Here is a 27,191-nt window from a genome sequence, read left to right as displayed (position 1 = left end):
GTAAACCATATGTTAAACATTCTCTAATAAAAGTCAATCTGTTCTAAACAGGGAGTTGGGAGGGGACCACAGAGCCATGTGGTTCTCTTTGCATGGTAAATCGCTCCTGTATTCTACCAAAGAAAACCAAGAGGGGCTTAATTAAACAGGGTTTATTCAGTTTTTCTCCCCAACTGCACAAGAAGCCAGTGAAGATCCCCCCCGCCCCCAGTTTGTGAACATCTCCTAAACCTTTTCTAATTGAGGAAAGAAAAAGAAAAGCCTAGCAGCAATCAATATAATGTAAGAGGAAAAGTGGCACCTGGCACGATCATGGAGACTTCCTTCTTTTTACTGCTACCGTATGTAACTGTTGTATACTTACACATATTATTTATATAGAAAGTTCAATGAGCTAATAAATACTACTCAAGTAGTTGGCCCCAATAATATACCATCAATGTAAAGTTATGAAGATTGAAAGGAAACAGTAATCATCTTATTTGTCTGTTTCTTTTTTTTCTCATCTATTTCTACTCTGTTCCTCATATTCCCAACTGCACAAACAACCTAGTGCACACTTTCCCCCCATTGCACACAATGTGTTCAGCTTTATGCTAGAATAAACCCTAGTTTGCAACAGGAGAATCATGTTAGAGCCACTTTACAGCGGGGGGGGAAAGAGTCCGAGCCCCTCTCATGTTTTGTCGCCGCCCCCCCCCCCCAAAACCCAGATTCCTGCCAATCCCCTCCTTTTTTAGCTATGCGCTGTACTTACACCGTACACTAACCTCTGGTTCTGCGATTATGACGCCAATCTCCTTCTCCTATGCAAAACAATCTATATACTAACCACGCCACGCCCTTAGAAATTTATGCCTCTCGGAAAAAGTCGAATTGACTTCATCACAGCTGCTAATCCTACGCATGCTGATTTGAGTAATCCTATTGCAATAATTTACTTCCAGGCAAACACACACATCAGACGCATAGATCCACTTTAATCACAAATGAGTGAAGTCAGGATTGGAGGTGGACATAAAGAAGGGAAGGAGATAAAGAATTTGTGTTTGTATCTGAGAATTACAAAGTATATATATATTTTCTGACTGGATCGAGTATGCTCAGAGACAAGTAGTACTTCTTTTGGTTAGAACAACAGAGATCCTGTTCCTAGAGAGGAAAAAGATTCGAGGCAAAGGGGGACTATCATAATGGGTACACCTTCCTGTCCTTCCCCTTCTAGGGACTGAGCTTTTGTGTCCCTTTGGGGGCGAAAACCTGCAGATTGAGTGCCTTCGAGCAGCAGTGTGAGTTGAATGTGTGTTTTAAGGCGGGAAGCGAGGGGTTGGTCTTTCTTGGGAGAAGGAAAAATGTTGTTGGTGGGAACGAAAAGGATTTGATCAAAGAGCGGCAGAAGCTGAGAGGCAAGCAGTCCCTCTCGCTGGCATTGTCCAGGAGAGAGATCTTCTTACATTAGGGACAAGGAGAAAGAAGCGGTGGGGGGAAATGCCTCTTTTTCATTCTCTGATCATCCAAAAGAACCACGTGGAATAAGCTGTCCTGCCCCTTTATCCTGCCCCTAATGGTGCACCTTGCTAGTTGTAAGGTAAAGTGTGCCGTCAAGTCGATTTCGACTCCTCCTAGCACCCACAGAGCCCTGTGGTTTTCTTTGGTAGGAGGGGTTTACCATTTCCTTCTCCTGCCTTTCAGATGCCTTTCAGCATCTTCCTATATTGCTGCTGTCCGATATAGTACCAGCGGGGATTCGAACTGGCAACCTTCTGCTTGTTAGTTAAGCATTTCCCCGCTGTGCCACTTAAGGTGGTATTTGTAGGGTAATTAGGGTGGCAGAAGGCAAAGAAAGACCACCAAGCATCAGTCCTCTGGTACTTCTCAGTCCTATTTAAAAGATGGCATATCGCCTTGCCTTGATTTGTATGGTTTTTTAAACTCCTAAAGGAACCAGTTAAGAATACAGTTTCACCTCAAAAAGCAATGTAATTATTCCTTAAGCACCTGAAAAACATCTTCCTGAAGCACTGTTGAATAATAAAAACACACAATGCATAAGGACAGCAAAACCTTGCCTGGGCGCCAGTGTTCTCTCTAATTTTTGTCATCTGTATGTGGAATTATATTATTATATTATTAATAATAATAATTCAATTTCTATACCGCCCTTCCAAAAATGGCTCAGGGCGGTTTACACAGAGAAATAACAAATAAATAAGATAGACCCCTGTCCCCAAAGGGCTCACAATCTAAAAAACATGAGATAGACACCAGCAACAGTCACTGGAGGTACTGTGCTGGGGGTGGATAGGGCCAGTTACTCTCCCCCTGCTAAATAAAGAGAATCACCACGTTAAAAGGTGCATCTTTGCCAAGTTAGCAGGGGAATGAATTTTGTTCTGGGCAACAGTATCAAGGCAGTGTGCGCGCACATGCATTCAGGGTATGGCCTTCCCAATTCAACCTGAGCAGGATCTAAAATTAACTGGGCAAACATCAGAAAATGTGTGAGCACGCACACACCTTAGAGGGAACACTACTGGGCGCTTTCCAGATTACACGCTACAACAGTGTCACTACATGTCTATTAAGTGTGGTTCTGTACTGCTTGTGTTTCGACACTGCAGTCCCTGCGCTGTCAGCAAGGTGCTGTTCACATTTCCGATGCCTTCTTTTGGATTTGATCCTTGTGTTTTAGGCCTACAACGTTGCATTGCATTGCACTGCAAGAAAAGAAAAAAAGTTGTATTTTCCCGTTGCAGGAGGGTTGCCCAAGCTATTTACGTTTTCAAAACGATCCTGCCAAGCCGAAGCATTTTACGGCTGAACAGCAGCATGTAATCTGGAAAGTGCCCTTTTGGCTTACAAAGGTTAAGTGTACTGGGACCCCCTGCCCTGTTCCCTATGACCTCTGGATAGGCTATGGTGGAGGGGGCATTGCTAGCTTCTGTGTAGCCCCCTCATTTGGCTAGAATGGGACCTCTGTGTCCAGTGGCAGCATACCTTTGAATACCAGTCTCTGTGGGGCAAACAACCGATGAGCAGAGTGGAGCCTGTGTTCTTCCTGCCCTGCTGGTGGGCTTCTGGTTGGCACTGAGGGAAACATATTGCATGGGCCCTGGTTTGATCCACCAAAGGTAGTTCTTGGGTCCTAGAAACTACATGGCTCGGGAGCACCCTGTTCTGTGCATGGCCTCACTGCTTTTTGTTTCTCTTTCCTTCAGGGTGAAGGGCAGTTAGGAAAAGCCATTGGCTGCTGGATGATGCCCTTTTGTGGCCAGAGACCTGATGAGGTGAAGTGTCACTGGGAGAACCACCTGCCCCAGTCATCTGTTCTGTGGAGACTTCCTCTGTGCAGATGCTGCGCTGAACATAAAAGAGCCCCCTCTCCCCACATTTTTGCAGGGCAGAACAAAGGGGCTGAGTGGAGCGGAGCTTGTGAGTGGCAATGGCTGCAGAGCAGCAGGGAGAATCCCCAGCCCTTGGTCTCCAGCTCCAGGCTGTGCTGGAAGGAGGTGTGAAGCTGGGAATGAAAAGGGAGCCAGAGGAGCCAGCAGGCCTCAGGCCAGAGATGGGACTGGAAGGAAAGGGAGATATCTCTCCTGCCATACGGCATCTGAGCTGGGCACAGCCACAGGAGATTAAGCAAGAGCCGGAAGAAGGGCTGTCATCGCAGCAATGGGAAGTCCAGTGGCAAGAGTTCCTCAAGACCGTGCAGACTCCTTGCTCAGGAGAGGGAATCTCACAGCTGCCAGAGACTGCGCCATGGGGTGAAACGACTTCCTTGCCCCCTTGTGAGGAAGCATCAGCCCCCGGCAGGTGGACTAGAGAAGGGAAGGAGGCCAGACTCTTGTGTGGAACAGCCCAGCAAGCCAATAGCAGGCCAGACCCCATGAGCAGGAGAGACTGTGGGCCAGCCAAAGAGATCAAGACGGAGGATCCCATCAGCTCAGAGGTGCAGCGCCGGCACTTCAGGCAGCTCTGCTACCAGGAAGCCCGGGGTCCTCGTGAGTTTTATGTCCGCCTCTGGGAACTTTGCCATCAGTGGCTGATGCCGGAGAGGCACACCAAGGAGCAGATCCTGGACCTGGTGATCCTGGAGCAATTCCTGGCGGTCCTGCCCCCGGAAATGCAGAGCTGGGTGAAAGAACGTGATTTTGAGACCTGCTTCCATGCTGTGGCCCTCGCAGAGGATTTCCTCCTGAGGCAGCGAGAGACTGAGAAACCAGAACAGCAGGTGAGAGCGCCTCCTCCTGGGAGCTGGGAGTGTTGTCAGTCGACAAAGGGGCACAGAATGTGGCTCCTTGGCTTGTAGGGCAGAAGTTGGCCTTGAAGGAGTCATTGTCCTTTAGGGTCACCTTGTCTTAACTAACTTGCTTTGTGATTATTTCGCTTTCCAAAAGATGGTTTGAATTTCCCTGGGGAAAAGGGGGTCTTTGAAGGAAACTGTCCAGAAGCAGACTGGCATGGAAGATGAAAGAGCAAAAGTGGGGCTTGTGTATGGGGGCAGGGCACTGCCAGCTTGCTGGTTAAAAAATGGCTGTGCCCTGTGTGTCTTCCTCTTGAATATATCTTAACCTGGCAGTTGTGTTGTGTTGAGATTCCACAGACATGCAGAAAAGGCTCAGAATATGGTACTAGGCCCAGAATTCATATCCCACAGAATCTTAGTTTTCATTTAGAGCAGGGATTCTCAACGTGTGGGTCCCCAGATGTAATTGGACTTCAACTCCCATAATTCCCAACCAAAGGCCACTGGGGCTGGGGATTATGGGAGTTGAAGTCCAGTAACATCTGGGGACCCACACATTGAGAAACACTGATTTAGAGCAAGGATTCTCAACGCTGGGTCCCCAGACGGTATTGGACTTCAGCTCCCATAATCCCCAGCGGTCTTTGGTTGGTGATTATGGGAGCTGAAGTCCAATAACATCTGAAGACCCAACGCTGAGAATCTCTGGTTTAGAACACAGCTTCCTAGTCCTTAATGGCTAAGAATGTGTTCTTGGAGGTTTGTAGGCAGTACCTGCTGAGATCTGGAAGCCAAAGGAATTGTTGAGGCAGCTCTCCAGGGCACAGCAAGACTCTTCCCCCCTTAATTCAGGGGTTCATAACCTTTTTGCACCTATGGACCCCTCAGATCCTCAGGTGTTACCCATGGACCTCTACACCATTTATAGTTTTATAAATTCTAATTGTATCATTAGAACTCCGGAAAATTAAAGGCTGTACTGTCAGATTGCCGTGGCGCAGCGGGGAAGCAGCTTGCCTAGGGAGCAAGAGGTTGTTAGTTTGAATCCCTGCTAAGTGTGCTTCCCAGACTGTGCCTAGTAAATATATATTTGTAGTCACCTATATCAGGCAGCAGCGATATAGGAAGGTGGATGCTCACTTCAGTGACACTTCTGCCAGGATTCCACCAATAAACATAGTTGCTCTCAGAGGTAGTACTAGTGGGTTCAAATGTTCCAGGATTTTGTACTTTGGTATCTTGGATGGTGCCGATCATGTTCCGTTTCATTTGAACTTCAGAATGGAGGTGGATGCTCACTTCAGTGACAGTGGCAAAAGCATCATCTCACTGCACGGGAGGAAGGCAATGGTAAACCACTCCTGTATTCTACCCAGAAAGCCACATGGGTCTGTGGTTACCAGGAGTTGACACCGACTCGACGGCACAATCTTTCCTTTCTTTTCTACTGTCAGATTATAAATCATGCTTTGGGATAGCTACCTTTAACGATATCCTTTTCCTACAGCCCCCTGAGCTACCCCACGGACTTCAGGCTAAGAACCCCTGCCTCCATCTCTTATCGCTGCGCCATGTTGCCAGTTGGGAGGGCAAGGCAAAAAATCTTGTTCCCTTCCTTCATCCGTACCATTTTGGGTTGTTTTGCAGGAATTTAACTGAAACATACTTTTCCTTTTTCAGGGACTGGGGGTCATTGAAGAGGTGTCTAGGGGCTTCAACAAAGGGGAATGTTCTTTACTGGATCCAGACCAAAGAATTGTGCTCAGGGACATCGGGGAAGATTATGAAAACAAGGCAACTTGGGGTAAAACTCTCTCCTTACTGCTTCAGATCATGAATGGAGATCAAAACAAGATTTTCTTGGAAGTATACTGGAAAACATGGGTGACTTTGGCTCCTTGTCTTTCATAGTGATATCTGTGCAACTTATGGGAGGAGAGCTGGTCTTGTGTTAGCAAGCATGACTTGCCCCCTTAGCTAAGCAGGGTCTGCCCTGGTTGCATATGAATGGGAGACTAGAAGTGTGAGCACTGGAAGATATTCCCCTCAGGGAATGGGGCCACTCTGGGAAGAGCAGAAGGTTCCAAGTTCCCTCCCTGGCTTCTCAAAAATAGGGCTGAGAGAGATTCCTGCCTGCAACCTTGGAGAAGCTGCTGCCAGTCTGTGTAGACAGTACTGAGCTAGATAGACCAATGGTCTGATATGGCAGCTTCCTATATTCCTATGACACCTTCAGCCTCAGAAGCAGGATGCCTCTAAATCCCAGTTGCAGGGAAGCAACAGCAGGAGAGAGGGCATGTTCTCACCACTTGCTTGTGGGCTTCTCAGAGGCATCTGGTGGGCCATTGTGTGAAACGGGATGCTGGACAAGATAGGCCTTTAGCCTGATCCAGCAGAGCTGTTCTAATGTCTTGTGACAGCAAGCGTGAATTGGAACAGGAACATAGGAAGCTGCCTTCTACCAAGTTAGACCACTGGTCCATCTAGCTCAGTATTCTCTACAGAGACTGGCAGAGGCTTCTCCAAGTTTGCAGACAGAAATCTCCCTCAGCCCTATCTTGGAGATGCCAGGGAGGGAACTTGGAACCTTCTGCACGCAGATGCTCTTCCCAGAGCAGCCCCATTCCCTAAGAGGAATGTCTTAAAGTGCTCACACATCAAGTCTCCCATTCAAATGCAATCCAGGGTGAACCATGCTTAGCAAAGGGGACAATGCATGCTTGCTACCAAATGACCATCTCATAATCATGATGCCTTGTGACTTTAGGACTTCATGTTCCCAGCATTATGGTTGAAACCATCCTGATGTAGCCTAATAGTTGCAGATTCTTTCCTGATTTGTATTTGCAAGTTTAGCCATAAGGTTTCCTGTATTCTGACTCTGAGAATACAGTGTTGCTGTTAAAGGGGAAATGAAGGTGTGGAAGTTTGGAAAAGGGAGATGCCAGGAGCTATGGAGAGAAATGAAGAAAACATACAGAACTGAGTTTAAAAGACAGATACGCGCAATAGCTCTGTTAATCTGGCCTGGTGCATCGTCCATTTGACAAGAACAGAGGAGGAGAAAACCGGTGCACTTTGGAAAGGAATCCACAAATTTAGGCTTAGCTCATTAGCCAGCTACTATTTGTAGTCGCCACCAATCCCCTCTCTTCCCCCAGATCCTCTTCTGGCACACAGGACAGAGGGCTTAGGAGAGATGTGGGTCCCCTGTCATTTGGGAGATGGAGATGGCTCCTACTGCTCAAAAAGGATTCCTGCTGTTTCTTACCATTTCCAAATGACACTGGGAAGAGTACCTGCATGTTTGCATGCAGAAGGTTCCACGTTCCCTCCCTGGCATCTCCAAGATAGGGCTGAGAGAGGCTCCTGCCTGCAACCTTGGAGAAGCCGCTGCCAGTCTGTGAAGACAGATGGACCAATCGTCTGACTTGGTAGAAGGCAGCTTCCTATATTCCTAAATAATTTTTAAAATGGGGACACTCTGGCTTCCCAACAGAGACTTTTTTTTGGTGTGGTAGCAAACCACCATGTACTTTGTTTTTTGTTGCCATGGCATACTGGTTGGGAAACACAGAATTAAGGAATCCGCCATTGGTTCTCTTGTACAGAATTGCCTGTTCTGACTGGCAGTGGCATTCCAAGGTGCCAGAAAGTGTTCCTAGCCCTACTGTTTTGGATCTTTCAACTGGAGATGCCAGGGGATTGAATCGGGGACTTGAGGGATGTAAAGCATCCCAAGCAGTGTTCCCTCTAAGACAGGTTGCATGTGCACATAAGTTTTTAAATGTCCACTCAGTTAATTTTAGATCCTGCCCAGATTGAATCAGGTCCCATTCTGAATGCATGTGCGCACACACTGCTTTGATACTGCTGCCCAGAAAAAAAACGCATATTATGCACAAATGAAAAACATTAGATGGAAGACTGATCCAGAGTATTCTACAATACACTGCATTAGCCTTCAGTTAATACCAATCAACAGGCTCTTTAATTTGTGGCGGAATCTGCCTCCTTAGTAAATTTTGTCCATTCTGTACAGCAATTTATTGGGATTGGTCTTTGATTTGAGGTTCCATTTCTCTCTCTCTTCCTGCAGGCAATGAGAGGGAGAGAAATAAAGAGGGTCAACAGCAAATGGAAACAAAACAGACGTGGAGGAAGCAGTTCATGGCTTCTGAAGATGCCAACTTCCATGAAATTCCAATTCAAGAAAAATATCACAAAGGAAATGAGATTAATAAATTCCCTTTATGTGCAAAAATCTTAACTCGTAATTCAAGCCTTAGCACACCTGAAAGAAAGCACACAGGTGAGAAACCATTTAAATGCTCAGAGTGTGGAAAGAGTTTCAGTCACAGGAAAAGCTATACTATCCATCAGAGAATCCACACAGGGGAGAAACCTTATACATGCTCAGTGTGTGGGAAAAGCTTCAGGCAGAGAATTCAGCTTACTATCCATCAAAGAATCCACACAGGGGAGAAACCATTTAAATGCTCAGAGTGTGGAAGAAGCTTCCGTTGTAGCTCAAACCTTGTTTCCCATCAAAGAATCCACACAGGGGAGAAGCCGTTCAAATGCCCAGTGTGTGGAAAGACTTTCACTCGTAGCAAAAGCCTGACTTTACACCAAGCAGTCCACAAAGGGGTGAAACAATTTAAATGCTCTGAGTGTGGAAAGAGCTTCAGTCGCAGCAAAAGCCTTAATTTACATCAAAGGATTCACACAGGAGATAAACCACATAAGTGCTCAGACTGTGGAAAGAGCTTCAGTCGGAGAAAAAGCCTCACTTTGCATTGGAGAAGCCACACAGGAGAAAAGCCGTATATGTGTATACTATGTGGAAAGAGGTTCAGCAGGAGTTCAAACCTGAGGTCACATCAAAGAATCCACACAGAGGAGAAACCATATAAATGTTCTGTGTGTGGAAAAAGCTACCGCCACAGCATAACCCTTACTATTCATCACAGAAGCCACACAGGAGAAAAGCCATATTTATGTTCTGTGTGTGGTAAGAGCTTCAGTCATAAGCACCACCTAAATCTGCATCAAAAAATCCACACAGGTGAGAAACCGTTTACATGCTCCGTGTGTGGAAAGAGCTTCAGTCATAACATAAGCCTTACAAGACATCGCCGAATCCACACTGGGGAGAAGCCATATAAATGCTCAGAGTGTGGAAAGAGCTTCAGCCGGAGTACAAACCTTAGGTCCCATCAAAGAACCCACACGGGGGAGAAGCCATTTACCTGCTCAGAGTGTGGAAAGAGCTTCAGTAGGAACACAAGCCTTACATCCCATCAAAGAATCCACACAGGGGAGAAGCCATTTAAATGCTCCGAGTGCGGAAAAAGCTTCAGTCGGAACACTGGCCTTACTTCTCATCAAGAAATACACAAGGGGAGAAACCATATAAATCCTCAATCTGTGGAAAGAGTGTCGTCTGTCACACAAATTTAAAATAATCCACACAGGATAATCCTGTGAATCCCAGAATTGCCTGAAGTGTGGAGATGACTCCTAGTGGAGCACAGATCTTCATTTCAAGGCACTGATACTCAGGAGATGGCATATAAAAGTCTCCTGTTCATGGAAGCGTCCGCCATCATGCTTACAGCCTCCACTGCTTCAGATGAAGGCTGCGTAAGTGTGAGTGGAGCAGGAGGGGAGCAACAGGCATGGGGGCGAGGCCAGTAGTAGCACCGGTGGACGGGCGGCGAGAGGCACCTTTAAGAGTAAATGAATTGGTGCTCACCTCTGCTCTCGCTGCACCTGAATGCTGCTTGGAGAAGCAGCGTGCCACCCAGCACCCCCTGTGATGGAGGATTGCCTCCGTCACTCACCTGGCTGCGGGTGGGGGATCGGCTCCGTGGAAGCCAGGTGTCAGAGGCGATCTCCCGCCGTAGGGGGTGCTCAGTGGCACACTGCCTCTCCAAGCAGCATTCAGGTGCAGTGAGAGCAGAGGTGAGCACCAATTCATTTCCTTTTAAAGGTGCCTCTCACCGCCCCTCCACCGGCGCCCTCACTGGCCGCTTCTGAGCGGGGCAGGACTTCCATTTCCGCCTGGGATGACATACTCGTGTACACCATCCTTTAGAATAACGTCTCAGTGAGGCTAGAAGCAGGCCTGCTCAACTTAGTTCGCCCAGCTGTTTTTGGACTGATTGATTGATTAAGTGCCGTCAAGTCGGTGTCGACTCTTAGCGACCACATAGATAGATTCTCTCCAGGATGATCTGTCTTCAACTTGGCCTTTAAGGTCTCTTGAACTACAGCTCTTTTGTCTTTTGGACTACAACTCCCATAATCCCTAGCCACAGTGGCCAATAGCCAGGGATTATAGGAGTTGTAGGCCAACATCTGCAGGAGGGCTGAAGTTGAGCTGCCCTGGGGAGGGTGCTACCAAAGAGCAAGCAACTTCTGCCTGAATCCCCAGAAAGCCACCTCCTTCCTACCCACTAAACCTCAAAACAGTTTTTCCCTTGCATTGGTCATTCATACAATCAATAGCTGTGTTCTACCCGGGTTTGGGAGCTGTGTGTTCTCCCAATGTTTGGTTGTGTGGTAAGCAAGGTAAGAGCAAAACCTGGGTAGAAGTGATTGTGTGGAAGCAAGGTAGGAGGAAAACCTGGGCAGCTTTTATTATAATAAAATTATAAAATAATAAGATGCACAGTTAATTCAAAATAGCTTTGACTGTTGGGGACAGTCTTCAAACATGTTTCCTACCACCTATCTTAACCTCCTCCCTTTAGGATGAGCAGCCCCTACCATTTTATTAGTACTAGAAATAGTTTAGGCTGCAATCCCATGCACACTTACATGGGTGTAAATCTCATTGTAAATCTCATTGGAATTGACTTCTGAGTAAACTTATTGTGCTGGTAATCTTCTAACTAGCTGTATCTAAGTCACTCACCAACTGTTCTAGTAAGATGGATTTTACTGTGTAAAATTTGTTTTTCAGTGTTGTTTTGCAAGAGCTTGTGATGAAGTCTGTGATTTGTTTAATACACCATGAAGAAAATATATGGTCTAACGTTGGGATTCTCACACTGTTGTTGGACTACAATGTCCATCATCCATTGTGGCTGCAGATGATGAGACTGTAGTTCAACAACATCTGAAGACCAAGCTTGAGAAGCCCTGCTCTACTGCTCAGATTTCTGTACACTCATACGTGTGTGAGTGACTGTACGTGTGTTTGTTTTAAAAGCAAAAAATATGCCCCTACTGGGATTATGAGATCCTCTTTAGAGGCCCTGCTCCATGCCCCCTCCCCCCATATGAGGTGAGGTGGGTGGCTACTAGGGAGAGGGCCTTTTTGGTGGTGGCATCCCATTTATAGAATAGCCTCCCCAGTGAGGCCAGGCATTATCACTTTGTTCTTTTAGACTCCAGGTTCACCCAGGCCTTTTTAAAAAGTTGTTTAACGTTTTTAAAATGTTGTGTATTGCATTTTGATCTTTTGTCTTGTCTGTTTTAATTGTATGTTTTACTCAATTGTTGTTTTATTGCTTTACTTTATGAGTCACCCAGAGAACAATTCATTATGAGGCGGACAACAGAGTTGTTATTGTTGTACCCATAAATTGGTAGAATGCTCTAGATAAGGTATAACTAGTGCAGAATAAAGTGGAATTTTTCTTTCTCATGTCTTGGAAATAATGGTTCAGCCTGAAATGGTATTAGCCTTTTTTGCAGCTGCATCACACTGCTGACTTGCATTCAGCTTGGGATTGACTACAGTCAGTTTTTACATGTGCTTTTGCCAAGCTAGGTATCCCCCATCCTATGTCTATGCCTTTTTGTTTGTGTGTGTGTTTTGCCTAAGCACAGAACAAATTTGCTTCTCTTTCAAAAAAGGAATGAAAATCCCAGCTCTCCTTCAATTTACACTTTACAAAAACTTATAAGTTACTCAGTTACCAAGGAAAGCAAGCATATAACTGGGCATTCATGTATCGGAGTCTTCTGTCCATGACCCTCTTTTGTATTTTCCTTTTAGTACAGTCACTCTTGGCAAGGCATGGAATGCTATGAACTAAAAATAAATCCAATACTTTCCCTCCCAGTCATGCCTTCTGTAAGGCCAGACCTCCCAACCCCAAACTATCATAGCCAAGGTAGGCTACAAGTGAAGCAGAGCAAAGAACTGCTTCCAGTGGACTCAAGGAAGTGAGCCAAGCCACATGCAGCTCAGGGAACAGAAGAAAACAAATCCCCGGAACTTAAAAAAAGAAGCACAAAACACTTATTGCCTCTCTGTGTCATCATCCAGGGTTGGTGTTCCTGGTGTTCCTGGGTTGGTGTTCCTGGAGGCACTGGAAAAGGTGGCAGGAGCAGCTGTAGCATGCAAAGCAGAGCCCCTGCTTTGAATGCAGAAGGTCCCAAGTTCAGTCCCCAGTATCTCCAGGAATGGCTGGGAGAGATACCTGTCTGAAACTCAGAAGGTTATATACAGGCCTGCTCAACTTTGGCCCTTCTGCAGATGTTGGCCTACAACTCCCATAATCCCTGGCTATTGACCACTGTGGCTGGGGATTATGGGAGTTGTAGTCCAAAAACAGTTGGGGGCCAAAGTTGAGCAGGCCTGTTATAGGAACATAGGAAGCTACCTTATACCTAGTCAGACCCTTGGTCCATCTAGCTCAGTATTGTCTACACAGACTGGCAGTGGCTTCTCCAAGGCTGCAGACAGGAGACTCCCTCAGCCCTATCTGGGGATGCTGCCAGGGAGAGAACTTGGAACCCTCTGCATGCAAGCATGCAGATGCTCTTCCTAGAGTGGCCCCATCTTACAGTGCTCATATATGTAGTCTCCCATTCAAATATAAACCAGGATACACCCTGCTGAGCAAAAGGGACCATTAATGCTTGCTAGCACCAGACAAGCAGATCTCCCAGATTCAATCCCTGGCATCTCCAAGTGGAGCTGGGAAATACCCTTCTGAAGTCCTGGCAATCTGCTGCCTGTCAGTGCACACAGCACACTGACTTACATTGACCAGTGGTCGGGTTCAGTATTTTTAGTTATTTAAAATGTCTCTAGTGCATCCATCCAGTATACAGATACTTGGGGTAGCCAACAATGAAACCATAATAAAACAATGCATAATACATCATTCATTCATTCGATTTCTATACCGCCCTTCCAAAAATGGCTCATTTAAAAAAGCAAGATAAAATAGAAGTTGGGGCTAAAACTGAATTAAAACAGGAAACCCAATTAAAACTAATTTTAAAATGCTTCTTTTAAAAGGAGTATTTTTAGATTCTTCTAAAAGCTAATCAATCAGGGAGACTGATGAAGCACCTCTGGGGTGCTTCATATGGAGGAGGCCACTACTGAGAAGGCCCTGTCCTTGGTCCCTGAGCTAACAATCTGTGTTAGTGCTGGCCAAGAACAGGGTCTGGAATGATGAGCTGAGGGCCTTGGCAGATTCATAAGCATTTTTGGTTGTGGTATCAGTATACAACAAACATCTATACGCCGCTTTTTGACAAAAGTTCCCAAAGTGGTTTACATAGATATAAATAAATTAGATTTCTCTACACCCCTTTCCCATTCTCATCCTGCAGCAGACACCCTTAATCCATGTTTGGTGGCGACTGTATAAAGGCTAATAAAATGAGACCTAATCCAGAGAAGAAAAAACGTTACTGTCACTGTGCAGCAGGGAAGCTGATCTGAGTTTGGACGTTTGATGTGTTTTGACTAGTGTAGCATTTCCTCTGAAGCAAGCACCAGTTTGCAGACATAGGGTCACTGCCTTTAAAAGGCAGAAATTCAACCAGCAAAGTTCGACGGGGTCTTCCATGCCAGGAATGGCTGCTCCTCTGGAATTTCTGCCTGGGACAGTGAGGCTACGAAAAGGCTCAAGACGGCAGCATCTCGAAAGGAAAAGGTAGTAACCACACGAAGTCACGGCTCTCGATTACCGAATCTGGAGGAAGGCTCATGCTGAGTGTAAAAAATTATTTAATATTACTGCTCTCTTACAGGATAAGGCTTAAAGAAGGAGGTTTGTTTCCTGGAGAGAGTAAATCCAAGGGTTAACGCGAATGAGCTGTGATTCCTAGAGAGGCAACTAGAAAGAAATGACCCACGGGGGATAGTTACTTCCGGCCTTGCCCCCTCCCGTGGGAAAGTAGCCCTTAATTTTCCCACGCTAGCAGCTTCCAAGGGATCTGGTGAGTGCAAAGTGCATATGGGTGAGTCCGAATCCCAGGGCTGCGGTGAACGGGTGGTGGATTATTACCTCCTCGCTCGGATCATGCCACGCCCCTCCGTCCCTTCATTGGCTTCCTGTCCGCTCCCGGATCTAGCACAACTCCCGGTCCTTGTCTTCCAAGCCCCTCATGACCTTGTCCCTCCGTATTTCTCAGTTTTCTAATCCTGTTCTGTTCTTACCTTCGCTTCTCTAGCCCCAGTTGCTGAAAGGGCTCCTGCTCCCTCCAGCGACTCTTCCCTTCCTCCCTTGCTGTCTCTAATACGTGCTTCTCGGAACACCTGTGCGATGCTTCCTTCTTTCCGACGATCCCTTCTTAAAACTCACCTTCTCCTAAAAACCCTTGGTAAAAAGACCCTAGAGCCTGCTGTAGCTAAGCTTAAGTACGTGTCTGAAATAGTTTCATGTCCCTCCCCTCTTTGCATCAGCGTGCATTCCCCTCCATTTTCTCTGTTGTCACCAGGGTGGCAGTGTGCCCATCTCCAAATGGTAAGCTCCGTGGCCAGGGACTGCTCCATGCACATGTGCTGTATAAATAATAATGAGAGAAGCCAAGAAAAAAGTTGGAAGGCTCTGGGCGAAGATGCCCAGACAATAAATGGGGGCCACAGCTCAATAACAGAATATCTGCTTAGCATCCAGAAGGTCGCAGGCTCAATTCCTGGCATCTCCATGTAGGGCTGAGAAAAATTCCTGCATGAAGCTCGGGAGAGCTGCTGCCAGTCAGAGTGTGCATTGGCAATGCTGTGCTAGATGGTCTGACTCAGTAGATGGCAGTTTCCTAGGTGGTGGGGTTGGGGTTGAGGTGGGCCATAGCTAGGCAGCTTCCTATGTTCCAATAGTAGATAGGTAGATACTGATTGGAAGTGGGGCTGAGATCCCCTCAGACTGGAAGTTAGCATGAGATCCCTGGATCCACCCCAAAGGGAGGTGGCCTGTGAAACTATATCTGTAGGGCTTCTTGAGGACAGACACTTCAGGGAGATTCTTTCTCCCTCTGCAAAACAGGGATTCCTCACAGCATATTTGTGAGTATGGCACTCAAAGCCTGCTAACATTTATTTATTTAGTCATTCAGTTTTTATACCGCCCTTCCAAAATGGTTCAGGGGCCATTTCTGTTCCAAATCCGGGGCGGCCTCGCTCACTCCTTCTCCTCCCCACTGCTGAGTCTGCCAGCTGGGTGATCTGCATAGTACTCTACTGCAGTGCTGGCAGGGTGGCTAGCTGAGCGGTGGGGCAAGGCAGCCTCCCTGTGGACTGCTAGGTCAGAAATGAAGGCTGCTACCATTGGGGTGTGGGTTTTGCTGGGGGAGGGCTCCTGGTCCCCGCAGTGGTGAGAAGGAGCGAGTGACACAACTCCAGAAGGAAAGGAGGCAGGGAGTGTGCTGCCAAGGTGTGGGGAAAGGGGCAGGTTGCCCTTAAGAACACCGGCTGCCTATGCCCTTCCTACGCCACTGTGCCAGTGCATACAAGCTTTTTAAATGTCCGCTTAGTCAATTTTAGATCCCGCTCAGGATGAATCAGGAAGGCCCCACTCTGAATGCACACTGCCTTGATAAGGCCGCCCAGAACAAAACTCATTCTGCACACCAATATGAAAAGTTAGAAGGGACGCTGATTTCACGGACCTGTGATTCTGAAGTGGAGGAACTCCCCACCTCAGAGGCGTAACTAGGGAAAACGGCGCCTGGGGCAAGCACTGAAATTGCGCCCCCCCCGCCGCCCCCCCAACATACATCTGACTGACACACATGTTTCAGCGAAAATTACCAAGTCACTTTAGTTTAATACTGATATATTATTATTATTCTTTTGAAAACCTAGCCTACAGAACTGTTGCCACTCAGCTTTCCTTGTGGAGCAGGATCAACCACTGTTTTCTCAGAAGAGGGGGGCAGAGGCGTATCTAGGGAAAACAGCGCCTAGGGCAAGCACTGAAATTGCGCCCCCCTGCTGCCCCCCCAACATACATCTGACTGACACACACGTTTCAGAAAACTTTTATTTTAAAAATTTTAAAAATTACAAAAATTACCAAAAATTTCAAAATGCACTACATACTTAGGTTTTTCCTCACAACAACCCTGTGAAGTTGGCTTGTATCTCAAACATCAGAATTATGATGCAATGATGATTATTATGATTATGATGCCCCCCCCTCACGCCCTGGTTCTGTTCCTGACTTTCCCTTGTGAGTGACTGTATTTTAACAAAACGAAAACCAAGGACTCCAAAGTAATTTGAGGGACTAGGGTGATAGTGCTAAAGACTCCTTATTCTCCCACTGTTAAAGAAAGACTCCCCTTTTCCAAAACCGCACACTATTTACACCAGAAAAGGTTTCAAATGGAGGGGGAAGCATTTATGCATTTATGCTTTGTTTTATGTTACGATTTCAAAGTTAGAAAAACTATAAAAGGGCCATTTTAGAGAAGATATGCACTGCCTTAGTTGCAAATCCTGCTTTTTTGAGATTCCCTGCAATTGAATAAAGTGATAATATACACCTTTGCTATTTAAATTGATTGGAGAGTATTTATGACAATAAAAAATGAAATGGCATTTCAGATGCAACATTGGTTGCCTAAGACCACTCAGATTTAACTAATCTTCATCACATTGACAAAAAGAGCAATTAAAATTAAAATCCATGACTAAAACCAAACCACTTTGGGGTTGTTTTTAATGAAAGGTGGTATATAAATTTAACAGTAAATGTTTAGAAGTATATACTTTCACCCCCTGCCCAACCTACAATTAATTCCAGCTTATTTTCAAAGGGCTTCTAGTTTTATTTACAAATTGCTTGGCAGCACCAATGTTTAAGTAATCGCTAATTGCTCCTAATGATAGTTTTACTTATTGTTAAATTTATATACCACCTTTCATTAAAACATTCTCTGTTCATCTGATTTTCAGTCTGGTTAATTAAATCGGTGGAGGTTTAGACTTTCCTGATGGGCTGAAACAGCTAATCCATTTTGATGATGACATATAATTAAATTAGCTTGCATTACATAGTGCAAAAGTCCAGGAAGGGAGAGATGGGGGGATGTGGAACCCAAGGTTCCACATCCCCCCATCTCCCCCTCCCTGAACCTTTTCAGTTAAAACGTGGTTAGATTATAGGGGAGGAAGGACTTGAATGAGCAAAAAGGGGAACTGGTGGCAAAAAATACAACTGGAAAACTTCCCCCTTCCCCTCCCCCTGGCAGCAGCAGGCAGAATGTAGCTGAGGAGAACAGCCCACCCCTCCCCCTCCCCACTCCATTTCCCGACTGAGCTGGTGCAAGAGGAAATCTGTGCCAGTTAAGGGAATGAGTTGGACAAAGGAGATCAGGATGAAGTCCAAGGAGGACAAATGGTGCTCACGGCTGGCATGAAAGGGTGGCTGCTGACCAGCTAAGCAACAGCAGCAGCAGCAGCAACAGCAGCAAGCAAGATCTCCCAGATGGGTCGGGCGTTGGAGAGAGCACACCAAACATGCACGGTCTATGTAGTGCTCTCGGGCTGGGTTCGCAGGGGGACGTTGTTTGTTCCCACGACTTTAAAATACAGACAGCTTGCCCTGCGCTGCGGGGGAGGGGGACTGCTCTGCAAAAAATAATAAATAAATAAATAAATATATTTTTTTTCGGCAAGTTGGCGGGGGCACTTTTTGGCGCCCCCTGCCAAGTGGTGCCCGGGGCACGTGCCCCCCTGCCCCCCCCTATAGTTACGCCTATGCCTCACCTGGCCTGCCCTTAGTCTTTCATTGCTCTGACTTGCCACTTCCTTTCTTACAGGGAGAAGCCCTCTTTGTTAGCAGTAGTCATCTGGTTTTTCTTGTAAAGCATCTTCCTGCTCGATGAGTGTCCTTGTTGCAGGGACAAGGATTACTCACATGGAGAAGGACATCTCCACCCCAAGAAGTCAGCAAGGAGATCCTTAGAGTCCTGGTTGGAGGCTGCTCTGACACACAGAAGGGCAATGCAAGAGCAGGACTGGGCTGGCATGGATGGCCGAGAGGCCAGGAGCAGTGGGACGTTCTGGGAAAGAACTGTGCAGAAGATGCTGGCTGTGGACATCACCAGCTTGGATGCACAGCGTAGGAGATTCAGGCAGTTCCACTACCAGGAGGCCAAAGGACCACGAGAAGTTTGCAGCCAACTCCACAAGCTTTGCCGTTGGTGGCTGAAGCCAGACAGGCACACGAAAAACCAGATCCTGGACCTGGTGATCCTAGAGCAGTTCCTGGCCATCCTGCCCCCAGAGATGGAGAGCTGGGTCCGAGAATGTGGGGCCGAAACCAGTTCCCAGGCAGTGGCCCTGGTGGAAGGTTACCTCCTGAGCCGGGCCAAGGACAAGAAGCAGGAAGAGCAGCAGGTGAGAACCTTATAGTGAGGGAAGAATGTAAGTTAGGATAGCCTAAAAATCCCTACCAGTTACTCACTGGTTTCTGAAATTCCTCTAAAGAGGTCCAAACCCAGGTCAGGCAAGGCAGACTGGAGACACAAGCTCTAATGGAAGCTGTTGAACCAGCAATAAGGCCTTGGTGGCTTTAAGGGCCCTCACTCTTTCCTAGGAACATAGGAAGCTGCCATATACTGAGTCAGACCATTGGTCCATCTAGCTCAGTATTGTCTATACAGACTGGCAGCGGCTTCTCCGAGGTTGCAGGCAGGAGTCTCTCTCGGCCCTATCTTGGAGATGTCATGGAGGGAACTTGGACCCTTCTGCATGTAACTCAGCTCAGTTCATAAGGTAGTTGGGTGAAAAATTGATCCAGACCGATCAGCTGAATTATTTCCTCCATACTGTTCCCTCTAAGGCGTGCACACGTGCATGTGCTCACAAGTTTTTGGATGCCCGCTCAATTCATTTTAGATCCCGCTCAGGTTGAATCAGGAAGGTTCCATTCTGAATCCACATGCGCACACACCGTCTTGATACAAAACTAATTCTGCACAGAGATGAAAGAAATTAGAGGGACCACTGTTCCTCTATTGTGTCCACTTTGGCACCCTCAACCCATTTCTTCAAGAACCAACTCAACTGGGAACAAAATTCTATATAAGATTTGCCAGCTTTGGGCTGTAGTGTTCTGATTCCCCCATACCTCCCCTGAAGTAATCTGGTCCCATTTTAAAATGTTTATATACTGCTTATTTGAACACCTTATAAGAATCAACATTTTCCTCAAGAACGTCATTGTAAATTTCAGCTAGTTCTCCTTTAACTAAACTGGGAATAAATTTTATAAATTCCTCCTCACTGACTTCCCACCTTTTAGCAGCTTTTTCAAAAGACATAAGGAAAATATAAAGGTCTGAACCCTGTTCAGATTGAGAAAAATCCTTGGGAGTAACTTTTTTCTTTTGCTTACCCTTAATTTGTAACATTTTCTCCTCTGTAATTCTTGGTTGCTCAGCTTTTCCTGTTCTATCTTGAGCTTTTCTTGTTCTGCCCTCAATCTCTCAATGTCCCTGTGCTTCTTTATCCTGTAATTCTAAGCGCAATTCCTCGTGTTCTGACCTGAGCTTTTCCTTTAAATACTCCAAATATTCAGCATTCGGTTGTACAGGCTTTTCTGCCTCCTTGACATCACACTCCTGCATCACTATGTGTTTATTGAGAGTCTCAGGTCTCAAGTGTTGCTTAACCTCTCTCCTCAAATTCTTTCATAAGAGCTGACTTGCTCATTGTCCAAACTTTAGCAGCCATAACTGCTTGTTGTTGTATATGCTTCTACTTTAAATGTTTTTGTTAAGTTCACAAGAAGAGCCCTGCTGGATCAGGCCAAAGGCCCATCTAGTCCAGCATCCTGTTTTGCACAGTGGCCCACCAGATGCCACTGCAAGCCACAGGCAGGAGTTGAGGGCATGCCCTCTCTCCTGCTGTTACTCCCCAGAAACTGGTACTCAGAGGCATCCTGCCTTTGAGGCTGGAGGTGGCCTATAGCCCTCCAATTGTCTCTGACAACTTTTTCCTCAGGATTTTCTTGTACATAAAACCAAAATGTGTTATTCTTCTTTTGTTAATGGTCCCTTTAACAGATCTTATCCTGCTACTAAAGTGCACCACATCTGGCTTTCCAAATCTGGGCACCTAATTTGCATATTGCATAAATTGGCTTGAAAATAATTTTTGAGCAGAATAGTGACTGCACATTTTGCTCCATAACTCCACTTCTACAAGGGTTAGAGCTTAGCTTTTTTTTTTTTTTTTAATGTAAGCTGAAATCCAGGCGAATCCAGGTGGGCTAAGCAATCTGGGTGAGTTGCTTAAAATCCGGTTGAAACCCGGAATTCTGGGGGGCATGGTAACTCTAACCACATGTGATGAGCTGTATCCTGCCTGTCACTTTGGGACACTGCTAGTGAGGGGGTCTGTTCCCAAAACTAGAAAGGCTAATAACTTTATAACTTTGTGGACCAATTTTACTGAGAATGATGTTCTTATATCTTCTTCCCTGGATCAAGCTTCCGCTGCCACCCTCAAGCTCTCTTTGCTTAGGTTTGTGTCCTGACAACCCCTTAGTAGCTGAGGGCTTAATAGTGTTAACCAACGGGTTACTATCTACTTGGTAGATGATATCCAATTTTGTACATACCAAGGAGGAGAAAACTTTATAGTTCAAAGAAACTTTATTGAATTCTGCAGAATAACAAAGTGGCCGTCTAGGGGATAGCTCCCAAAGACAAGACGGACCTAAGATGGTGTCCATCCAAAGCTTTTATACAACAATTGATACATCTGAATACATCATCATTCACAACAAGCCAGCCAGGTAGTCCGGCAGTACAACTCCATATTAGGCCAACAGGCTTACAATACAATAAAGGAGTGCTTATGCAGCTTTCGAGGAGGCAGTTCAGATACCAGCATCATCACCTCTCCTGACCAGTAGGCCAGAACAAAGCAAGGCATAGAGAATACATACTACCGTATGTTGCAAGTTACAAGGTCTGCAAGGCACAAAGTATGAGAACCAAAGCATACCAAACAGATTCTTTCCCACTGACATACGTTCAGGAATACAAGATGGAGGGGACTCTTGCTCTCTTCAGCTACCATCCAAATGGTGTAGCAAGAGCTCAGTTCTCCATTAACTATATACCCTAGGATCAATACATATAGATCAATATGAAATGCTTAGATTCACGGGTAACAATCGGGAGAAAGTATAACTCACTGCACACTGAGTGAAGTTTAAAATAAAACAAAGTCAAGTTTATTTATGTACAAGCAGCTTAAATGCTTCTCTGTCTCTGGTAAAGCAGGGCTTTACACGCGTAATGGTTTCTATAACAACAAAATCAAGGTTTGGCCACAGTGTATATAATGTATGATTTAAGAATTTATGACAACACAGATTCCACCCATGGGCAGACGCTCTACACCAGGGCTGCTCAACTTTGGCCCTTCTGCAGATGTTGGCCTACAACTCCCATAATCCCTGGCTATTGGGCAAAGAGGCACCTTTTTAATGGGGTGATTCTCTTTATTTAGCAGGGGGAGAGTAACTGGCCCTATCCACCCCCAGCACAGTACTTCCAGTGACTGTTGCTGGTGTGTGTCTTATGTTTCTTTTTAGAATGTGAGCCCTTTGGGGACAGGGAGCCATCTTATTTGTTATTTCTCTTTGTATACTGCCCTGAGCCATTTTTGGAAGGGCGGTATAGAAATTGAATTATTATTATTATTATTATTATTATTATTATTATTATTATTATTGGCCATGGTGACTGGGGATTATGGGAGTTGTAGTCCAAAAACAGCTGGGGGGCCTAAGTTGAGCAGGCCTGCTCTACACAGTGTATATGGAAAGATAGTTAAACAGGTTGACTGAGGTAGCCACAGTTGGATTGTCTATCACCTATAGACACCAATCCTATCCTTCCCAGTCCCTCCCTGGAACCCATCAGTCTCAGAATAGACACTGTCTCCCTAAAGATCCTCTCTCTAGCCCTGTCCACCCCCATCTCCTGGCTTCTCTAGCCCTCTCTGAGAAAGTCCTGGCTTCTCTCAGTCTGGCTCTTTCCAGCCCTCTCTGACTCTCTGTGCTACCAGTAAAACCGTTTAACTGCCACTCTCTGCTCCATTCTGAAGCCCCTCCCTCAGGAATCCCAGCTGGAGGGCGGTTCCTTGGGCTTCCAAAGATGATTGGCAGCTCTGCTGCTGCTGGCAACCCTCACAGGCAGGGAATACAGGAAGCTGCCTGAGATGGAGTCAGGCCCTTGGTCTATCTAGCTCAGTATTGTCTGCACTGACTGGCAGCGGCTCTCCCAAGGTTTCAGACAGGAATTCTTCTCAGCCCCACCTGGAGATGCCAGGCGTTGAACCTGGGGCCTTCTGCATGTAAGCAGCAGGGGCTTTGCCACTGAGCTACAGACACTACTACTGCTGCTACTAATTATCAGCAAAGGTTCTCATAGCGGTTTATGTAGAAACAGAATACACAAATAAGATGATTCCCTGTCCCCAAAGGGCTAACAATCTGAAAAAGAAACACAAGGTAGAAACCAATAACAGCCACCAGTTGGACATTGTGCCTGGGGTTAGTTGTGCTGGTATTTCTCCAAATCATCAGGGGATTTGGAGCTGGGTGTTACCAGTACGCTGATGACACCCAGATCTACTTCTCCATGTCAACTTCTTCAGGAGATGGCATATCCTCCCTAAATGCCTGTCTCTGGCAATTTTTAAAAAAACACACCTGAAAACCCATCTTTTCGCCCAAGCTTTCTTAGCTTTTTAAAATTGTTTTAATGTGATGGTTGATTTTAAATTGTTGATTTGTTTTAACTTTTATATTTGTGTTAATTGTTATATGTTAACCGCCCAGAGACGAAAGTTTGAGTGGTATATAAGTTTGATGAATAAATAAATAAACAAACAAATAAATAAAATATAAGATAATTGCCCCTTTAAAAGACATTTCTTGCTCAGTTCGGGGACCCTGGCCAGGACGGACTTCTGCTGCTCCACTAAATCGGTCCACTAAATCGCTCCACTAAATTGGTCAGTATCTGGGTGAGCCCCAACAGAGGAAGGGAGATTCTACCTTCCGCTGCCCAGTTCCTTTCCTAATCCCCCATTAAGAACATGGCAGCCAGAATAATATATGTGTAGAAATGGAAGAGTAATGAAATGCCCAGAAAAGAAGATTGGCTGATAAAAATTTTGGAATATGCGGAGATGGCAAAACTTACAGTACTGATAAGAGACCAAAATTTGGAATGCTTTAAAGAAGATTGGAAGCCATCCTTATTATACTTAAAGAATTATTTTCCTAATATTGATTTTACAACAGGGTTTGAAATTTAGTAACATAGCAGGTTGGGTAGATCAAAATCGAGTTTGTAAGGTTTAAGATATATGTTTTGAATTATTATTATAGCAAGGGTTAATTCTATAGTTGGTGATTCACGAGGAGGTGTGAGCAGGAAGTCAATATTTGTTTAATGTGATATGAATGTTAAGATATTGTTAAAATCAATAAAAATTTAAACAATTTTTAAAAAGAACATAACAGTCCTGCTGGATCAGGCCCAAGGCCCATCTAGACCAGCATCCTGTTTGACACAGTGGCCCACCAGATGCCTCCTCTGGGAGGCCCACAGGCAAGAGGTCTGTGCATGCCCTCTCTCCTGCTGTTGCTTCCCTGCAACTGGGTTTGAGAGACATTCCTTGCATGGTATCCTCCTTGCTGTTTTACATGCAGGGCCTGTTAACGGAAGCTGCCGTTGATCTTCCTGAGACACAGAAGGCTCCATCGGACACCAGGCAGGGGCCGCTGTTCAGGTGGATCGTGCAGGAGGGAGGCAAAGGTGCCACCTCGCTGGGTAAGGTCTGACGGGGCATATTTCAACATTTTGAAAGTATTTTAACTCACCCTATTTTTATCCAGTTGCTTGAAAATTTGGATAGATTGCACACCTCACTGCTCAGTTTCCCCATTCCTTGGGTAGCAAATCCCATACCAGTAAAGGGCGTGGTGGGGTGGGGAGTCTTGATTGCATAAAGACTAGAATATTCTTGTTAAAAATAGAAGTGGTCACGCCTTAACTGTCGAGCCACTTCTGCAGCTGTTAAGATGTCCAAACCAGTTCTTTGAGCTGGGCCCAGAAACCAATATGGTGCAGGGGGAGGGGAGAGGGTGTTTCCCCCAGGGAAGTGAAATTGCCACATTTGTGTCACTTACAGATGGTGAAATGCCGCTGGCAGTACCTGTTCATGGTGGTGGAGTGGAAACTGCTTCTATGCAGCCAGATCAGGTAGGGACACCAGGTGCTTCTGCACATCTTCTTGGATCTGGAAGTCTGTGTCCTTACCAGATCTGCCCACTAGGTGGAACATAAGAGGAAGGATTATCCAGGAGCTTTCACAGACAGCAGGTTTTACCGGGGTGCGGGGGTGGTGGTGGTGGTTTACTGAGAAGCTTTACTGCGAGTTTATTAATTTATTTATTTTATTCAATTTCTATACCACCCTTCCAAAAATGGCTCAGGACGGTTTACACAGAGATATAATAAATAACTAGCTGACCCGAGTGCGGCCGCTGCCCTGAGGGAGCCGAGTGCGGCCACCGCCGCCCTGCGGGGGCCGAGTGCAGCCACCGCCGCCAGTCCTCGCCTCCGCGGCTGGGCCCGGCCCGGCCAGTCCCGCCGCCTCGCCTCCGTGGTCGGGCCCGCCTGGCTCCCTGGCCCTGGCCGTTGCCACTGTTCTCCTGGGTGCGCCTTACCCAATCAGGCGCCCCCACAGCCCAGCCAATCAGCTGGGCTGCCGGGACGCACGTTCGAAAGGCACACCCAGGAAAATTAAATATATAGATAAGATGGATCCCTGTCCCCAAAGAGCTCACAATCTAAAAAGAAACATAAGATAGACACCAGCAACAGTCACTGGAGGTACTGTGCTGGGGGTGGATAGGGCCAGTTACTCTCCCCCTGCTAAATTATGAGCCATTTTGGAAGGGCGGTATAGAAATCAAATAAATAAATAAATAAAGAGAATCACCACGTTAAAAGGTGTCTCTTTGCCAAGTTAGCAGGGGAGAGTTCAAAGTTGTCCCAAAAAACTGACGCAAAATGTGGATTTTGTAACCCCAGATATAAACCGGGCTACACTCTAATGCACAATTAAAAAAAACCCGAATAGTGTGTGAGGTGCTCCCTGATAACCAGCAGGGACTTTGGGTTAAATTTGGCCAATATGTGAACGCACCTCCCCCATTCCGGAGGAGATGCAGATGAAAAACCAGGTGGGGAAAATTTCCAGGAGAAAAACCAGCCACCTCACCTTTGCTATATTTTTTGGATTTTTCTCAGGAACATAGGAAGCTACCTTATACCGAGTCAGACCTCTGGTCCATCTAACTTAGTACTGCCAACACTGACTGGCAGTGTCTCGCCAAGGTTTCATACACCGGTCTCTCCCAGTCTTACTTGGAGATGCCAGGGATTAAACCTGGTACCTTCTGCAGGCAAATGCTTCTTGCTGAGCTACAGCCCCATTCTCCATGCTTTGAAGGGGAAGAACCATAACATCACATGTGCAATTTTTTTCTGTCTTTTTTCAGGGTCCGGTGACCTTCAAGGATGTGGCTGTGTATTTCACTGAGGAGGAGTGGGCACTGCTGGATGCTGGGCAAAGAGCCCTGCACTGGGAAGTGATGGTGGAGAATTGTGGGATTGTGGCTTCTCTGGGTAAGTCTCTCTCTCTGACTCTCCCTTGGTTGATGATAAAATTAGTCTACAAAATCCAAACAATAATGGCTGACATCCAGACTAACCAGGTGCTGCACAAATGTATTATAATCTATGCTAACATATTATTTATTTTCTGCATGATACCCACTGCACATTAACGTCCTCGAGAGAGGTCCATCTCCAGATGCCACCAGCTTGCCTGGCGGCGACTTGGGAACAGTCCTTCCCTATAGCCATTTGTGTTTCAATATCTTTACCCACCTTTAAAAGAACCCTTAAGATGCATCTTTTTAACCTGGCTTTTAGTAATCTGTGAATGTTTTAAATTGTTATTTTAATGGTTGCTTTATTCTGCTTTTATTTTTGTGAGCAACCCAGAGCCTTTGGAGTCAGGTGGTATATAAATAAAATACATAATTTACTTATTTTTACATTTATATCCCTCTCCTCCTACAAGGACCCCAGAGTGGCATGCATGGTTATGTTTCTCCTCACAACAACCCTGTGAGTTAGGTTAAGCTGCGAGATACATGACTGGCCCAGAGTCACCCAGTGAGCTTCATGGCTGAATGAGGATTTGAACTCGGGTCTTTCCGGTCCTAGTCCAACACTCTAACCACTACACTCCGGCATAGTGGTTGCAGTTGCTTTAAGTGTTGTGCTGTCACATTTGGACCCCATTCAGTTTCAAAGGAGCTCAGTACATGGGATAATTCAGTTTCTCCATGAGAAGAATTGATTCCCAGAAACAAGAGATTTAGTTAAGAATGGAATAGATTTCTACATGTTGCTTGTTCTAGGGGTTTTGTGAGTTAAGCACAGCAACTGTTGCCAGGAGCTTAGATTGACAGGAGGAGTTGTGTAGATGTTGGAATGTGTGCTGCAGTCAGTGGGAAGTTAACTGCCAAGGAGGAGGCTGGCAGAAAGGGACTTGGACTGAAGGATAGGAAACTATAACTGGCTGTGCTTTGAACTGTCTGCTTCTTGGAAAGGGAAATGTGTATTTCTTGGACCA

General features: G+C 46.0%; 1 protein-coding gene and 1 pseudogene across 1 annotated transcript in view; one reads left to right on the top strand and one right to left on the bottom strand.

Moving 5' to 3' along the window:
- The window catches only part of LOC128343894 (zinc finger protein 850-like), a 31,889-nt pseudogene extending 31,037 nt beyond the window's left edge, over positions 1-852 (bottom strand).
- Positions 853-1,190: 338 nt separating this feature from the next.
- Positions 1,191-27,191, top strand: part of LOC128347593 (zinc finger protein 420-like) — a 30,741-nt gene continuing 4,740 nt past the window's right edge. The window contains exons 1-4 of the mRNA XM_053302541.1: positions 1,191-1,289; positions 3,219-4,231; positions 5,927-6,050; positions 8,346-9,608. Of these exons, the coding sequence (XP_053158516.1) occupies positions 3,443-4,231; positions 5,927-6,050; positions 8,346-9,608 (2,176 nt within the window). The 5' untranslated portion in view covers positions 1,191-1,289; positions 3,219-3,442. The remainder of the gene's footprint in view (positions 1,290-3,218; positions 4,232-5,926; positions 6,051-8,345; positions 9,609-27,191) is intronic.

Source organism: Hemicordylus capensis, chromosome 2 (genome assembly GCF_027244095.1).
Source record: "Hemicordylus capensis ecotype Gifberg chromosome 2, rHemCap1.1.pri, whole genome shotgun sequence".
Classification (NCBI taxonomy): domain Eukaryota; kingdom Metazoa; phylum Chordata; class Lepidosauria; order Squamata; family Cordylidae; genus Hemicordylus; species Hemicordylus capensis.
Note: the sequence above shows the minus strand (reverse complement) of the source record. Positions and strands in the feature narration are given on the sequence as shown.